Source organism: Pogoniulus pusillus, chromosome 43 (assembly GCF_015220805.1).
Source record: "Pogoniulus pusillus isolate bPogPus1 chromosome 43, bPogPus1.pri, whole genome shotgun sequence".
NCBI lineage: Eukaryota > Metazoa > Chordata > Aves > Piciformes > Lybiidae > Pogoniulus > Pogoniulus pusillus.
The window spans coordinates 96,711-113,611 of NC_087306.1; the positions used below are offsets into that span (position 1 = coordinate 96,711).

Below are 16,901 nucleotides of genomic sequence, written 5' to 3' on the forward strand. Positions count from 1 at the left end.
AATTTCGCCCCCCCAGCCCCTAATTGCACCCCCCCGCCCCAATTTCGCCCCCCCAGCCCCTGATTGCGTCCCCCCCACCCTAACCTCACCCCCCCAGCCCCTAATTGCATCCCTACCCCTAATTTTACCCCCCCCAATATCATCTCCCCCCACCCCTAATTTCATTGCCCCTCCTCCAGTTTCAACCCCCTCCCCCCTAATTTCATTCCCCCCTATTTAATCCCCCCCCAATTTCACCCCCCCCATTTCACCCCCCCAATTTCACCCCCCCCATTTCACCCCCCCAATTTCATCCTCCCCCCATTTCATCCCCCCCCTTAATTTCATCCCCCAAATTTCATCCCCCACTCCCCTAATTTCACCCCCCCCAAATTTCATTGCCCCTCCCCTTCCTTCCACCCCCCCCCCCGAAATTTCATTGCCCCCCCCCTTCGCTCTCCCCCCCCCCCCAGGGCTGTGAGGTTTGAGTTTAAAGCTTCAGCTTTGATCCTGGAGGAGGTTTTGGGGGCCTGGGGGGGGGCACACAGGAGGAGAAATCCCTTTTTTTGGGGGGGGGTTATGGTTTGGGGGGGGGGGGGCCGTGGGGGTGTGGCTATTGCTATCGACTGGGGGGGTGCAGCACCTCAGGTAGGGGTCCCCCAGAATGGAGTAGTCCCCTTTGGGGGGGGGGGGGTTTACAGGGTGAGGGGGGGGGGGAGGTGAATCAGGCACCATTGCAATGGCTGCAGTCAGAGGCTTGGGCTGGGGGGGGGCGGTTTGGGGGGGGGGTATTGGGGGGGGGCTCAGCACCTTCCAGGGTTTGGCCCATCCTGGCAGTACCTTTTTTTTGGGGGGGGGGGCAGTGGCAAGGAGGAAAGGAGAAGCATAGAGACCCCCCCCCCAAACCCACCCCCCCACTTCTGCCATGTCCTTTCCCAAGCCCCCCCAAATCCTCCCCCCCCCCCCCAATCGTACCTGTTTGTGCCAGGGCCAGGCCCTGCCGGGGGGGGCTCAGTGGGATGGGGATCCCCAAATGTTTCCCCCCCCCGAGCTGGACAGACCCTTGGGGTGGGGGACACCCATGGGGGTGGTTTGTACCTAATCCTTGGGGGGGGTAAGGGAGGGGCTGTGGGGACACTGCACCTTCACCCCCCCCCCGGGTTGTGACCCCCACCCATGTGCCTCCCAACCCTTGAGCAGTGGAATTGGGGACCCCCCCCCCATTACCACAGTCAAGCATTGGGGACCCCCCCCCCATTACCATAGTCAAGCATTGGGGACCCCCCCCCGCCATTACCACAGTCAAGCATTGGGGACCCCCCCCCATTACCATAGTCAAGCATTGGGGACCCCCCCCCATTACCACAGTCAAGCATTGGGGACCCCCCCCCGCCATTACCACAGGCAGCAATTTTGGGGTCTCCAAGTTGTGGACCCCTCCCCCCCCCCGCCCAGTGCCCCCCCCAGGCCCCTGGAGCTGTGTCTGGGGGAGTCCTTCCTATACATTCATGGGGGACCCCCCCCAAAATCCCCATGCTGGTGCCTGGGGTCCTTTGGGGTGCTGCTGGGGGGGCTCAGGGTGATACCAGCTGAGTGGGGACCCCCCCACACGCACCCAGGCCCCCCCCACAGATGGGGCTGTGTGTATGGAGGGGACCCCCCCCAGGGCACCATCCCCCCCCCCCCTCTGGCTCCAAGGGTGGGGGGAGAGGACCCCAAAATCAAGGCACAGGGAGTGGGGAGGGGCAGAAATGGGGCAGGGGGAGGCAGGAGGAGGCCTGGGGGGGGGGAAAGCTTCCCAGGAAGGGATCCAGCCCCGGGGAGGGATCTGGTCTGTGGTCAGAAGGGATCTGGTCCATGGTCCAGAGGGATCCAGCTCCAGGGAGGGATCTGGTCTGTGGTTGGTAGAGATCTGGTCCATAGTCAGAAGGGATCTGGTCTGTGGTCAGGAGGGATCTGGTCTGTGGTCAGGAGGGATCCACCTCCAGGGAAGGATCTGGTCCATAGTCAGAAGAGATCAGGTCCATGGTCAGGAGGGATCCACCTCCAGGGAGGGATCTGGTCCATGGTTGTAAGAGATCTGGTCTGTGCCAGGAGGGATCTGGTCCATGGTCAGGAGGGATCTGGTCCATGGTCAGGAGGGATCTGGTCTGTGCCAGGAGGGATCTGGTCCATGGTCAGGAGGGATCTGGTCCGTGGTCAGGAGGGATCTGGTCTGTGCCAGGAGGGATCTGGTCCATGGTCAGGAGGGATCTGGTCCGTGGTCAGGAGGGATCTGGTCCGTGCCAGGAGGGATCCAGCCCCGCAGAGCTCGGCAGGGGCCCGGGGGGCTGTGGCTCGGCGCCAGCTGCAGAACCAACCCTGCTGGCACCCACTGAGGCTGGCACGGGGCAGGGGGCAGCAGGGTGGGCACGGAGGGAGGTGGGAGGTGCCCTCCCCAAAACCTCCCCCTCCCCTCCCTCCCCCAAGAGGGTACCAAAGAGGAGGAACTGAACCTGTGGAAGCTCCAAGAGAGTCTCTGGGTGGGGGGCAGCGGTTGGCAGTGCCCCCTCAGCCCAGGGAGGTGGCAGAGGTGGCAGCAGCGGGCACAGCACCAGAGGGGAAGCAGGGCAAGGAGAGGGTCAGGATGAACCCCTGAATATCAGGGGGGCAGTCGTGAGGTACCTGTTGGGACCCCTCCCACCACCACCTCTGCCCGCGTGTGCGTGCCCATGCCCGTGCCCGTGCCCGTGCCCACCCCCTGCCACCTCCTCCTTGCGGGGTGCCCCCCGGGCGGGCTCAGACGTGAGTCTGCATCCTCTGCTGGAAGCGCTGCCCATAGTCCGAGTGCTGGGAGGTGTAGGAGAAGCGGCTGGCACTGGGGTACTTGCCCATGGCATCGTAGGCCTCGTAGGGTGCCCGCTCCAGGCCCTGCCCATAGCCCAGGCGGTAGGTGGCATAGGCGGGGCCGGGCGGGAAGGCTCCGTGCCCGCCGTAGTTCTCGTAGGGCAGCTGCCCGGAGCTGTCCCCGGCGGTGGGCGCGGGGCCGGGCGCAGGGGCAGGCTCCGGGGGGTACTCAGGTGCCCCCGGGCGGGCATAGGAGCTGAGCTGGGCATAGGCGCTGGAGTGGGAGAGCCGCGAGGGGGGGCGAGGCTCGAAGCGGGCAGTGCCAGGGGCACGGTAGTCGGCGTAGAGCACGGAGCGGGAGGAGGGGCGAGGCTCCTCCTGGGCACGGACGTTGTAGTAGCCGTTGGTGGGGTCCTGGCAGCGGGCACGAGAGAGGGGGGGCGAGAGGTGGGCACGGGGGAAAGTGGCAGCCAGGCTGGAAGAGAACTCGAGGGGCATCCAGCGCATGGCACCAGCTGGCACCTCCGAGCTGCTCGTAGGAGCTCCAGGGCTGCTCAGCTGTGGCACCAGCTGGCACCACCCCCCTCCCCCAGCTGCTCTTAAGCCCTCCCATCCATGGCACCAGCTGGCACCTCTGAGCTGTTCTTAAGCCCTCCTGTCCATGGCACCAGCTGGCACCTCTGAGCTGCTCTTAAGCCCTCCCATCCATGGCACCAGCTGGCACCTCTGAGCTGTTCTTAAGCCCTCCCATCCATGGCACCAGCTGGCATCCCTGAGCTGTTCTTAAGCCCTCCCACCCATGGCACCAGCTGGCACCTCTGAGCTGTTCTTAAGCCCTCCCCATCCATGGCACCAGGTGGCTCAGCCGTGGCACCAGCTGGCACCTCCAAGCTGCTCTTAAGCCCTCCCATCCATGGCACCAGCTGGCACCTCTGAGCTGCTCTTAAGCCCTCCCACCCATGGCACCAGCTGGCATCTCCGAGCTTCTCTTAAGCCCTCCAGGGCTGCCCTTGACTGGAGGAGCCCAGAGCTGGGCACAGCACTCCAGGGGCAGCCTGAGCAGTGCCAGCACAGGGGCACAAGAACCTCCCTGCTCCTGCTGCCCACACTGCTCCTCAGCCAGCCCAGGCTGCCCCTGCCTCTGCTGCCCACCTGGGCACACTGCTGCCTCCTCTGCAGCTGCCACCCAGCACCCCCAGGGCCCTCTCTGCCACTCTGTGCCCAGCCTGTGCCACTGCTTGGCCTTGCTGTGCCCAAAGGGCAGAGCTCTGCCCTGAGCCTTCTTCACTCTCATCCCCTTGCCCTCTGCCCACCCATCCAGCCTGGCAAGGTGCCCTCTGCCAGGGCTCTGCTCCCCTCCAACACCTCCACACCTTGCTCCCAGCTCGGTGCCAGCTGCAGACTCACCCATGCAACCCCCAACCCTTTGCCCTTCCCTCCAGCCCAGCGCCCCCAGCTGGCACCCCTGGCACACCTTCAGCTCGTACTCCTCGCGGGTGTCGATGGTGTCGCAGCGCAGGTCCTGCTTCAGCTCCACATCCTCCTTGAACGACTGTGGGAGATGTGGGCACAGCCATTGCCAGCTGCCAGCCTCGGGGGGGGGGCTGAGCTGTGGGCACGGGGGGGGTGGGGGTGCCCCTTACCGAGTAGATGGCCTTCATCACCCGGGTGGCAGTGGAGACGCTGGCAGTGTCCTCCTCGCGGTCGGGGTGCAGTGCCAGCGGCTCCCTGTTCACTGTCTCCACCTTGATGTCCAACTTGCGCAGGGTAACGTCCTTGCGGCCTGGGCACAGGTGGCACCGGGCATGGAGGCGGCTGCCAGTGTGCCAGCTCTGCCCCAGAAGGTGATGGTGCCCACCCTGTGCCCCTCTCCCTCCCCTCTGCCACTCACTTCCTTTGCGGCGCCGGTAGAGGAAGCAAGCGAGAGCCACGAGGAAGCTGATGAGGAGGATGCTGGCACCGATGGTGGCACCGGCGATGATGCCAACGGGCAGGACCTCTACAGGAGGTGGGGACACGTGAGCTGGGGGCAGGGGCACTGCCAGGAGCTGCCCGCGGCAGGAGCGCCCTCCCCGAAGCCCCCTGGTGGCCACAGTGCCATGTCGGGTGGCCATGGTGGCATCTTGGGTTGCTATGGCACCACACTGGGTAGTCAGAATGCCATGCTGGGTGGCATGGCACCATCCCAGCTGCCCACAATGCCACTCTGGGTGGCCATGGCACCATCCTAGCTGCCAACACCACCCTCAGTGCCCATGGTGTTACTTTGGGTGGCCATGGCACCATCCCAGCTGCCCACAATGCCACTCTGGGTGGCCATGGCACCATCCCAGCTGCCCACAATGCCACCCTCAGTGCCCACAATGCCACTCTGGGTAGCCATGGCACCATCCCAGCTGCCCACAATGCCACTCTGGGTGCCATGGCACCATTCCAGCTGCCCACAGCACCACCCTCAGTGCCCATGGTGTTACTTTGGGTGGCCATGGCACCATCCCAGCTGTCCACAACACCACCCTCAGTGCCCACAATGCCACTCTGGGTGCCATGGCACCATCCCAGCTGCCCACAGTGCCACTCTGGGTGCCATGGCACCATCCCAGCTGCCCACAATGCCACTCTGGGTGGCCATGGCACCATCCCAGCTGCCCCCAGCGCCACCCTGCGTGCCCACAGCCCCGTGCTGGGCGGCCCCCGGCCGGGCAGCGTGGCACCGGTGCCAGGCAGGCTCACCCCTCTCCTCCAGCTGGATGATGGCAGTGCCAGGCCCGAAGCTGTTCCAGGCGGTGCAGTTGTAGCGGCTCTGGAAGTCTGCCTCCACGACGTTGTTGATGGTGAGGGTGGAGAGGACTCCGGTGCCAGTGTTTGCCCTCTCCACCGTGTACCGCTCCAGCGTCCCTGCCTCCAGGATGTTCTCCTGCCAGGCCCAGGCCTGCTCCCACCCAGGGAAGGAGGAAGAGGAGGAAGGACACAGCAGGGGGGGGAAGGCTGTGTCAGCACCCTCCCAGCGTGGTGCCAAGGTGCCCAGCCAGCCCTGTGCCCCCTGCGCAGTGGCACTGATGGGCCATATATAACCCCCCCCCCCACTGCTGCTGCTGCTGCTGCAGGGGGAAGCAAAGGGGCCCTGGGGCATTGTGCCCCCTCCCATTGTGCCCCCTCCCATTGTGCCCCACAGGGCACAGCCTTGCCCAGATCCGGGTGGGCAAGTCCTGGGGGCACCTCATGAGGTCAGGCTGGGCAAAGTGCCAACCTGGCTGGCGAGAGGCCACGGCCAAAGGAGCCTTCGGGCACGCAGTGGAGATGGAGCCAAGCTGCAAGCAGCTGAGCCTCTGCCTCACTGCCTCACTGCACTGCCTCACTGCACTGCTTCACTGCCTCACTGCCTTGCAGCTCTGCCTCACAGCACTGCCTCACTGCTCTGCCTCACTGCTCTGCTTCAATGCCTCACTGCCTTGCAGCTCTGCCTCACTGCACTGCCTCACTGCCTCACTGCCTCACTGCCTCTACCTCACTTCTCCTTCTCTTCCTCCTCTTCCCCCTCCTCCTCCTCCTCCTCCCCCTCCCCTCCTCCTCTCCATACTGTCACCCCAACTCCCTCAGCCTCTCCTCCTCACGCAGCCCTCCGCTTCCCCTCCTCATCCTCGCAGGCCTCCCTTGGGTTGCCTCCAGCAGACCCCTGCCCCCCTGCCCCTGGGCAGCCCCCAGGCTGCAGGCAGGAGCAAAGCAGCTGCAGGTTGCCTGATCGCTGCCTGCTGGCTGGCCCCGGGGGGGGGCTCAGGCACTCACGATGCGGTCCGGGGGGGGAGTGCTGCCGATGAAGCACTCGACCTTGCCGCGGTCCCCACGGGCTGCATACTGCACAGGCTGGCTGGAGATGATGGGGGGGCCTGCAGGGGCATGAGGGGGGCACAGGGTGAGATGCCCAGCTTGGGCAGGTGGGCACACACGCACATCCCCCCCCCACCCCCCCCCACCCACAGGGTGTGCAGTGGCTGGCGGTGGGCAGCGTGGAGTGGGTCGAAAGGAGCTTTGGAGCTCGGTGCTGGCAGGTGGCAGGGTGGGGAGGTGGGCACCAGCAGGGTGGGCACCAGCAGGGAGGGCACCAGCAGGGAGGGCTGTGGCAGAGTTGTGGAGTGGGGTGGGTTGAAGAGCACCTTGAGAGGTTGCCCAGCCCAACTAACCCCCTGCAGCCAGCAGGGGCAGCCCCAAGCACCCTGCTCTGGCATGGTGCCAGCCAGGGGGCATCTCCCACCTCTCTGTACCACCCTGTGCCAGGCTCTGCCCACCCTCAGCACCTCCAAGTTCTCCTTTTCTCCACTCCCAACCTCCCTCTGACACTTCCAAACCATCTCCCACCCTGCTCCTGCCACCACAGCTCCTGCTCCAGACTGTGCCCAGCTCAGCACTGGAAGCTCTCCCTGGAGCCTTCTCTCCAGGCTGTGCCACCCCAACCCTCCCAGCCTGGCACCCCAGAAGAGCCCTGCCAGCACTGCTGTGCCCTCCTCTGGCCCTGCTCCAGCAGCTCCCTCTCTGTGCCCTGCTCTGCACAGCTGGGCAGGGCTCTGCAGGGTGCCCTCCCTTGCCCCTGCTGCCCACACTGCTGGGCACCAGCCCAGGAGCTCAGCAGCTCCCCAGAGCTGCTGCAGGATCTCCTCCTGCTGCCCCCCAGCCCCTGCCCACTCCCAGCCCCTTGCACCCCACAGGCACCAGGGGCCAGCAGCTGGAGACTTCACCCACCCTGCCCTTGACCACCTCCACCCCCACCCCGGGTAACCTGTGCCAGCCTGTGCCCTCCTCCTGCTGCCCCCCACAGCTCCCTGCCAGCAAACCTCAGCCCCGGGAGAGCCTTGGGGGGAGGGAAGGGAACCCAAGTGGGGTTAAACCCCCCCGAGGTGGAGCCTGGATGTGACCTCTGCCCACCTCCAACCCCTCCCTGGGTAACCTGTGCCAGCCTCTGCCCTCCTGCTGCCCCTCACATCTCCCAGGACAGCCTTGGCAGGGGGAGGGAACCCAAGTGGGGGTTAAACCCCCCCCAGAGGTAGAGCTGCCAACTTCTGCAGCTGGTCCCTCTGGGGCGGGGCTGTGGGGGCGGGGCTGTGGGGGCGGGGCTTGCTTTTGGCCCTCCCCCCGGGGCGGGGTCGCCCACGCACCGTTGACGAAGAGGGAGACCTCCCTCTCGCCCACGCCGATGCGGGGCACGATGGCCTTGCAGATGTACTGCCCCGCGTCCGCCTGCGTCACCGACTTCAGGTACAGCTGATTGCTGTTGCTCAGCACCTGGGGGGGGGAGGGCATCACCACCAGCCTGGGCATGGCTTGGGCTGGACCTCCAACAGCAGCCAGGTTCAACCCTCAGCTGTCACCCCCCTCCCGCACACACTGCTGCGGTCCAGGAGCTGATGGAATGGGTTGGAAGGGACCTCCAAGAGCAGGCAGGTCCAACCCCACCCTCACCCTGCTGTGGGCATCTCTCACCAGCCCAGGGTTGGGCAAGGAGCTCATGGATTGGGTTGGCATGGAAGGGACCTTCAAGAGCAGGCAGGTTCAATCCTCAACCTTCACTCTCCTCCCCCACCCACACTGCTGCAGTCCAGGAGCTGATGGAATGGGTTGGAAGGGACCTCCAAGAGCAGCCAGGTCCAAACCCCCTCCCCTCACCCTGCTTATGGAGTGGGTTGAGTTGGAAGGGACCTCCAAGAGCAGCCAGGTCCAATCCCCATCCCTCACCTCCCCACACACTGCCATGGTCAAGGAGCTGATGGAATGGATTGGAAGGGTCCTTTAAGAGCAGCCAGGTCCAACCCCACCCTCACCCTGCTGTGGGCATCTCTCACCAGCCCAGGGTTGGGCAAGGAGCTCATGGATTGGGTTGGCATGGAAGGGACCTCCAAGAGCAGGCAGCTCCAACCCCTCCTCACCCTGCTGTGGACATCTCCCACCAGAGCTGAGTGCTGGCTTAAGGGCAGGGGGGCAGCAGGAACATGAGGCACTCCTTGGACCACCCAAACCCTCCTTGGGCCCCCAAGGCCCTCATTGGGCCACCAAGACCCTCTTTGGACCACCCAGACCCTCCTTGGGCTCCCAAGACCTTCCTTGGGCTCCCAAGATCCGCATTGGGCCCCCAAGACCCTCTTTGGACCATCAAGACCCTCCTTGGACAGCCCAACCCCCCCATCCCAGTTTGCCCACCAGAGCCTACCATGTTGGACTCCTTTTTGGTCCAGGTGAGGGTCAGGGGGGGGTTGCCTGACCAGACACAGGTCAGGGTCACGTCGGAGCCGATGTCAGTGACAGTAGGCTTGGGGTCCACCACGATCCGAGGGGCAACTGGGGGAGAGGAAGATGAAGAAGAGAGGGTGAAGAAGCAGAGAGTGAAGAGCAGAGGATGAAGAAGGGGATGATGAAAAAGGCAGGGTGAAGAAAAAGAGGAAGAAGAAGAGAAGATGAAGAAGAAGAAAGGGTGAAGTAGAGGGAGTGAAGGAGAGAGAGTGAAGAAGAAGAGAGGGTGAAGAAGGGAAGGTGAAGAAGGAGAAAATGAAGAAGAGGATGAAGAAGAGAGGGTGAAGAGGTTAAGAAGCAGGGAATGAAGAAGAGGAGAGGGTGAAGAAGAGAAGGTGAAGTAAACAAAAGAAGAAGAGGAAGAGGGTGAAGAAGAGGAGAGAGTGAAGAAGATGAAGGGGAAGAGAGGGTGAAGAAGATAGAGCAAAGAGAGGGTGAAGAAAAAGAATGAAGAAGAGGAAGAGGGTGAAGAAGAAGAGAGGATGAAGAAGAAGGGATGAAGAAGAAGAGGATGAAGAAGAAGAGAGGGTGAAGAAAAAGAATGAAGACGGTGAAGAAGAGGACGAAGAAGAGGGGGTGAAGAAACAGAGCACGATGAAGAGAGGATGTTGAAGAACAGAGGATGAGTGAAGAAGAGGAGGATGAAGAAGAGAGGGTGAGTGAAGAGGAGGAGGATGAAGAAGAAGAGAGGGTGAGTGAAGAGGAGGAGGATGAAGAAGAGAGGATGATGAAGAGAGGATGTTGAAGAAGAGAGGGTGAGGAAGATGCCGAAGCAGCAGCAGCAGCAGCGCTGGGCCGAGGGCGTGGCCGGGGCGTGGCCGGGGGCGTGGCCGGGGCGCGGCCGGGGCGCACTCACAGTGCACATCCACCAAGGTGCTGACGTTGGTGCTGCCGATGTCGTTGTGCACCTCGCAGGACACAGGCTCGGTGAAGAAGGTGTAGTCCACCTGCGTGTCGTACCTGTCCTCCGTGGCCTCCTCGATGATCACCCCTCCCTTGGCCCACCTGGCAGAGGGGCACAGAGCCAAGCTGGGCACATTCCCGGGGCCGGGGGCACACAAAAACCTTCCCTATGGAACCACAGAGTGCCAGGGGCTGGGAGGGACCTGCAAAGCTCATCCAGTGCCAACCTGCCCCCTGCCAGGGTAGCAGCACCCAGAGCAGGGCACACAGGGACACATCCAGGCAGGGGTTGAGTATTTCCAGGCAGGAAGACTGCACTGCCCCTCCTGGGCAGCCTGTGCCAGGCTTGTGCCAACCTCCACCCCTGCCAGGGCAGCAGCACCCAGAGCAGGGCACACAGGGACACATCCAGGCAGGGGTTGAGTATTTCCAGGCAGGAAGACTCCACTGCCCCTCCTGGGCAGCCTGTGCCAGGCTTGTGCCACCCTCACAGGGGAAAAAAATCCCTCCTCATGTTCACATGGAACCTTCTGTGCCTCAACTGGCACCCAGTGCCCCTTGGCCTGGCATGGGCATCACCCAGCAGAGCCTAGCACTCAGCCTGCACACACTGATGCCCACTGCTGAGGGCACCTCTCAGGCTGCTTGCCCAGCTCCCAGCCCCAGCTCCCTCAGGCTCTCCTCACAAGAGAGCTGCTCCATTCCCTTCAGCATCTTTGTGGCTCTGGGCTGGACCAGGGCTGCCAGCATGATCAGAGGACTGGTGAGTGCCAGGCTGGTGCCAACAGAACCTCACAGAGTCGCAGGACCATCCAGGTTGGCAAAGCCTCTCAGGGCCACCAGGTCCAAGACACAAGCAGAGGGCTGGAGCTGCTCTGCTCTGAGCAGAGGCTGAGGCCGTTGGGGCTGTGCAGGATGGAGAGGAGAAGGCTCCCAGGAGACCTCATTGTGACCTTGCAGTGTCTGCAGGGGGCTACAAAACAGCTGGGGAGGGGCTTCTGAGGCTGGCAGGGAGTGATGGGACTGGGGGTGATGGAGCAGAGCTGGAGGTGAGGAGAGTCAGAGTGGAGGTGAGGAGGAAGTTGTTCAGCATGAGGGTGGTGAGAGCCTGGCAGGGGTTGGCACTGGGTGGTCCTTGTGGTCTCTTCCAGCTCTGACTGATCCTATGGTTCTGTGATTCTGATCCTATGGTTCTGTGGCTCCATGACTCCATAGCTCCATGACTCTCTGGTTCCATGGCTCTATGGTTCCATGGGTCTATGGTTCCATGGGTCTATGGCTCTATGGTTCCATGGCTCTATGGTTCCATGGCTCTATGGTTCCATGGCTCTATGGTTCTATGGCTCCATGACTCTGTGGTTCTATGACTCTGTGATTCCATGGCTCTGTGATTCCATGACTCCATGGCTCTATGGCTCCATGGCTCTATGGTTCCAGGACTCTTTGACTCTGGCTCCATGGTTCTGTGGTTCCATGGCTCTATGGATCCATGGCTCTATGGCTCCATGGCTCTATGGTTCCAGGACTCCATGGCTCTATGGCTCTATGGTTCTATGGCTCCATGACTCTCTGGTTCTATGACTCTGTGATTCCATGACTCCATGGCTCTATGGATCCATGGCTCTATGGCTCCATGGCTTTATGGTTCCAGGACTCTTTGACTCTATGGCTCCATGGCTCAATGGCTCCATGACTCTGTGGTTCCATGGCTCTATGTTTCCATGACTCTCTGACTCTCTCCAGCAGTTCCCTCTTGAACCAGGGCGGGGCCAGATCTGGACACAGTCCTCCAGAGGCAGCCTCAGCAGGGCAGAGCAGAGGGGCAGGAGAATCTCTCTCCACCTACTCACCACAGCCCTTCTGATCCACCCCAGGATGGCACTGCCCCTGCTGGCCACCAGAGCACACTGGCACAAGAGCACACTCCCCCCCCCCCCCCTTCCTCCTCCTCCTCCTCCTCCTCCTCCTCCTCCTCCTCCTCCTCCTCCTCCTCCTCCTCCTCCTCCTCCTCCTCCTCCTCCTCCTCCTCCTCCTCCTCCTCCTCCTCCTCCTCCTCCTCCTCCTCCTCACCTGTAGCCTTTGATCTCGGGGTTGGCAGTGGCCATGCAGGTGAACACAACTCTCTCACCCTCCTGCACCGTCTGGGGCTGGATGGACAAGGTGACAGTCGGGGGGTCTGCAGGGGGTGGGACACACAGCTGGCACCAGTGCTGGCACAGGTGTGACGTGGTGGAGAGTGAGGGGATAAAAGGTGAGTCCCCTGCCCGGCCCTGCCACTGGGCATCATGCTGCCAGCCTGTGCTGCCACCCAAAGCCTGGGGCTGGTGGTGACAGAGAGCTTCAAAGGTCTGGTGCTGAGTGTGGGCACCCAGGATGTCTGCCCAGTGTGGGCACCCAGCATCCCTGCCCAGCGTGGGCATCCAGCATCCCTGCCCAGTGTGGGCATCCAGTATCCCTTCCTGATATGGGCACCCAGCATCTGTGCCTGGTGTGGGCAGCCAGCATTCCTTCCTGATACGGGCACCCATCACCCTGGTCTGGGGTGGGCACCCAGTATCTGTGCCCAGTGTGGGCACCCAGTATCCCTGCCTGGCGTGGGCACCCAGCAGCCCTGCCCGGTGTGGGTGCTGCGCCCAGCGTGTCCCTTGCCCTGCGCTCTGGGTCCCGGCTGCGCAGACCCTTCCCGCAGCAGCCACAGGGGGGCGACATTCACCACCGAATCCCACCCTGGGCTCCAGCCTGGCACCGGAGGCGCTGGGCAAACCCCACAGGCACCAACCAGATTCCAGCCACGCAGGCTCCATCCGTGGCCCTGGCACTTTCAGTCCCACCCCGCAGCGCCCAGGAGCCTCTGCCTTGTGCCACCTCTCCCTGCCCTCTGGGTGTCACCGAGGCTCCAGGCCACCTCCCCTGGCACCGACTCACGGTGGACATTGAGCTTGACGAAGGTCTCCTTGCCCGCCGGGATGGCATCGTTGGTGCTGCGGCAGGAGAAGACCCTGCCGATGTCCAGGTCGCTCGGGTTGATTGCCAGCTGGCTGGTGGTCGTCTCCCTCTTGCCATCTGCCAGCACCTCCTGCCAGCCAGGGGGGGGACAGTCCAGGTTGGCACCCAAGGATGAGGAGCAGGGGTGAAAGGGGCTGGAGCTGAGGTCCCCTCCCTCTCCCCTCCCCCGGGGGGGGGGTGTGCCCAGTACCGTGGTGGTGATGGCCCCGTCCTGCTGCAGCCCATCGCGGTACCAGACGATAGTGGCAGCAGGCTTGGCACTGCGTGCCCGGCAGGTCAGGTTGTAGGGGGTGCCCGCACGCAGCAGGATCTCAGGGGCACCGTCGATGGTTGGGTCCTCAGGGGGGACTGCAGAGGGGAGGGGGGAGAGAGAGAGAGGCCCTGGGTGGGTGCTGGGTCCCAGGGGGAGAGGGAGGTGGGGAGTGGAGGGGACGTGGGGACAGGGGGCACAGAGACGGGGGGGGGGGCATGGGCATGGTGGGGATATGGCTGGGGCCAAAGGGGGTGGTGGAGCCAAGGAGGTGATGAAGCCAAGGAGCTGGTAGGGCCAAGGGGGTGGTGGAGCCAAGGAGGTGATGAAGCCAAGGGGGTGGTGGAGCCAAGGAGGTGGTGAAGCCAAGGGGGTGGTGGAGCCATGGAGATGGTACCACGGGGATGGTGGAGCCAAAGGGGTGGGGTGGTAGGGCTAAGGGGGTGGTGGAGTCATAGAGGTGGTGGGGCTGTAGGGGTGGTGGTGCCATGGGGATGGTGAAGCTATAGGGGTGGTGGTGCCAGGGGGGTGGTGGTGCCAGGGGGGCGTGGTGGAGCCAGGGGGGTGCGGCAGGGGCGCAGGGCTCTGCCCTTACTGAGCACGGTGAGCTTGGCACGGCGCGAGCGCAGCGCGGCCTCGGTGGCCTGGCACTCGTAGGTGGCATCGTCGGAGAGCTCTGCCTCGCTGATCTCCAGGTTGTACTGCCCCGAGTCTGCCGTGCCCACGATGCGGTACCGCGGCCAGGCTGCGGGCACAGACTGGCATCGCCACGGCACAGGGCACCGCCGCAGCGCAGGGCATCCCCGCAGGGCATCCCCACAGGGCTGCAGGGGTGGGGAGCAGGGATCCAACCCCCCTGCTTATAGAGCAGCAGTGCCTGCCCCAGTGGGTACAGAGCAAAGGGGTGCCAGTCTCAGTGGGCACACACAGGTGGCCAGTAGGGACCTGGCACGGGTACGGGTCTCTGGCACACACAAGGGATCCCTGGTGCTGGGTGAAGACAGGCAGCAGTGCCCCCTGTGTGCCCAGTGCCCTCTGTGTGCCCAGGGACCCCTGTGTGCCCAGAGACCTCTGTGTGCCCAGGGCCCTCTGTGTGCCCAGGACCCGCAGTACACAGAGCAAAGAGCCAAGTACAGGCATCCCCCAACACCCAGCCCCATGGCACCATGCCCACAGCACCATGCCCACAGCACCACACCCACGACCCTTTCGTGGGGGTGCCACCACCAGGGAGCTGAGCTGGCAGCCAGCACTGGCAGGACCTGTGCCACCCAACCACCATCCCCTGCACGGTGACATCCCCAGAGCCCCTCCCTCCCCCTCCCCATCCTGTGCCAACCACCACTCCCTGCACGGTGACATCCCCAGAGCCCCTCCCTCCCCCTCCCCGGTGCCACCCCCATGCCAGCTGCCCCCTGGGTACCTTTGAGCCCCTGCCCCATGCCCAGGGCCAGGCCATCTTTGGTCCACTGCACGATGCCAGAGTAGTTGAGCACCACGCAGGAGAGGACAATCCTCTGCCCTGCCACCACCGTCTGGTCCTCAGGCTCCTCCACGAACCGAGTCTGTGCCACTGCGTGGGCACCAGGGGGCTCAGCCTGGCACCGTGCTGCCCGTGCCAGCTGCGCCCTGTGCTCCGTCATGGCTCTCCCAAAACGCCCTGGCAGACCCTCCCCACCCCCACCCCTCCCCCCCAAGAGTCCCTCCGTGCCCATCCCCATCCCCCCCCCCAGGCCCACGCCGCAGCCAGGGGTCGATGCTGGGTGCCCGTCACGCGCCAGCGGGCATCGACCAGGAGAGGGCAGAGGGAGGGAGGGAGGGAGGGGTTGGGGGGAGGGCAACACGTGCGGGGTGGTGGCACCCACGTGCCCTGCCAGCCCCGGGGGGGCAAGGGACAAAGAAGGAACCCATGGTGGTGGCAGAGCTGCTTCTCCTGCCCCCCCCCGTGGTGCCAACTCCATCTCTGTGGTGCCAAACCCCCTTCCATGGTGCCAACCCCCACTCTACGATGCCAACCCCCCTTCCATGGTGCCAACCCCACCCTCTTAGTGCCAACTTCCCCCCCCCAAATCCTCCTTTGACTAATTCCCGGCGGGGCAGGGAGGGCACAAATCCCTTTTGGGATCAGGGAGCTGAGGATAATGAAGTCACTAAGTCCCTGGCATGGCCCACTTGGGCTTGGCACAGCCTGGCACGGCTTGGCTCTGCCCCCTCAGGGTGCCCCACGCCCTTGTTATGCCCGTGCCAAGCATGGGCAAACAGCTTGGGCAACCTCCAGCCCTGGCATGGCTGTGGAGGGAGGGTCCAGGCTCACTCCTGGGCACTAAACCCCCTGAGAGATCCCAAAGGGATCCCAGGAGATCCCAGACTGTGCCCCAGCTCCCTGCCCTTCCTGCCAGCCCTCATGCCAGCCCCGAGGATGCCAACAGGGCATGCTGGCACTTGGCACAAAGGATCCACAGGGCTCTGAGCTGGGAGGATCCCCAGTGCCAGGCTGTGCCAGAGGAGTTGGCATTGGGCACCCCCAGAATACTCCAGGATAGGACAACCCAGAAGGGCTGGCAGCTGGCACCCCTGGCACCCCTGGCACCTCTGGCCTGGGGGTACCTGGGAATGAGCATTCCAGGATCCCTGGGATGCTGCCCCCCTCCCCCCAGGATCTCTGGGATCTGGCACCCTGGGAAGGGGCAGCTCAGGATTCCTGGGATCTGGTACCCTCCTGGGAAGGGTTGGCCCAGGATGGGAGCAGCCACAGGTCCTTGGCATGGGATGGTCCTGCCTGGATCAGAGCCCTCAGGGTCCCTGGCATGGGATCAGACCCCCAGGGACACATGGGATAGGATATCCCTGGACTGGACCCCCCCACAGGATCCCTGGGATGGGATCACTGCTGGATCCCTGGGGCATGGCATGCCAGGATGCCCAGGACTTGGGGGTGGGATGCCCCAGCTCAGGGTGGTGCCCCCCAGCATGCCCAGGATGGGGCTCCTCAAGCCCCCTGGGACCCCCAGGATCCAGCAGTGGCAGCCTCAGCATTCCCAGGATGGAATTCCCAAGGACGTTTTTGGGATGAGGCAGTTCCCAGATCAGGAATTTGGGGGGGGGGAGGGGGGCACAGAGGTGCCCTTGGGCCACCCTGGGGGGTGACCTTGGTGCCACCTTGCCAGCCATAGACGTGCCAAGGCTGTGATGCTTCGGGATGGGAGCAGGAAGCAGGGATGCAGGGAAGGAGATGCAGGGAGGGAGGAGTGGGAATGGGAGGAGGAGGAGGAGGGGTGGGGGAGGGGAGAGCAGAGCTGAGATCAAAGAGGAAGGTGCCAGGAGAGAGGTGGGCGAGAGATCAGAGGCAGAGCAGCCTGGCAGAGGCAGCGACACAGGAGGGGGGTGAGGGGAGGTTGGCACAGGCAGGGGGACCCCCAGCCCATCCCCCCTGCCCTGTGGGCATAGCTGGCTGGCATGGAATGGGGCTGGGGTGGCACCAACCCTGTACCACTGTGGTCTGGCACAGCATGGAGGGAACCAGAGACTCCTCCTCGCCCGCCCCATGGGCAGCACTGGCTTGGCATTGGCTGGCATAGGGCAGGCATGGCACCAGACCGGCTGGGCACCAGGCTGGCATGGCATGGCACAGGCACTGGGTTTGGCAGATGACAGGTAA

At 64.0% G+C, this 16,901-nt stretch overlaps 1 protein-coding gene across 1 annotated transcript in view; it reads right to left on the reverse strand.

The window, feature by feature from the left end:
- Nucleotides 1–1,308: 1,308 nt before the first annotated feature.
- KIRREL1 (kirre like nephrin family adhesion molecule 1) overlaps nt 1,309–16,901 on the reverse strand; it is a 34,576-nt gene continuing 18,983 nt past the window's right edge. Inside the window, exons 2-15 of the mRNA XM_064175814.1 lie at nt 14,667–14,816; nt 13,839–13,988; nt 13,184–13,341; nt 12,913–13,063; nt 12,058–12,163; nt 9,941–10,089; nt 9,005–9,132; nt 7,956–8,082; nt 6,592–6,692; nt 5,539–5,737; nt 4,697–4,804; nt 4,449–4,588; nt 4,280–4,357; nt 1,309–3,219 (exon numbers count right to left, since the gene is read on the reverse strand). Coding sequence (XP_064031884.1) covers nt 2,758–3,219; nt 4,280–4,357; nt 4,449–4,588; nt 4,697–4,804; nt 5,539–5,737; nt 6,592–6,692; nt 7,956–8,082; nt 9,005–9,132; nt 9,941–10,089; nt 12,058–12,163; nt 12,913–13,063; nt 13,184–13,341; nt 13,839–13,988; nt 14,667–14,816 — 2,207 coding nt within the window. The 3' untranslated portion in view covers nt 1,309–2,757. The remainder of the gene's footprint in view (nt 3,220–4,279; nt 4,358–4,448; nt 4,589–4,696; nt 4,805–5,538; nt 5,738–6,591; nt 6,693–7,955; nt 8,083–9,004; nt 9,133–9,940; nt 10,090–12,057; nt 12,164–12,912; nt 13,064–13,183; nt 13,342–13,838; nt 13,989–14,666; nt 14,817–16,901) is intronic.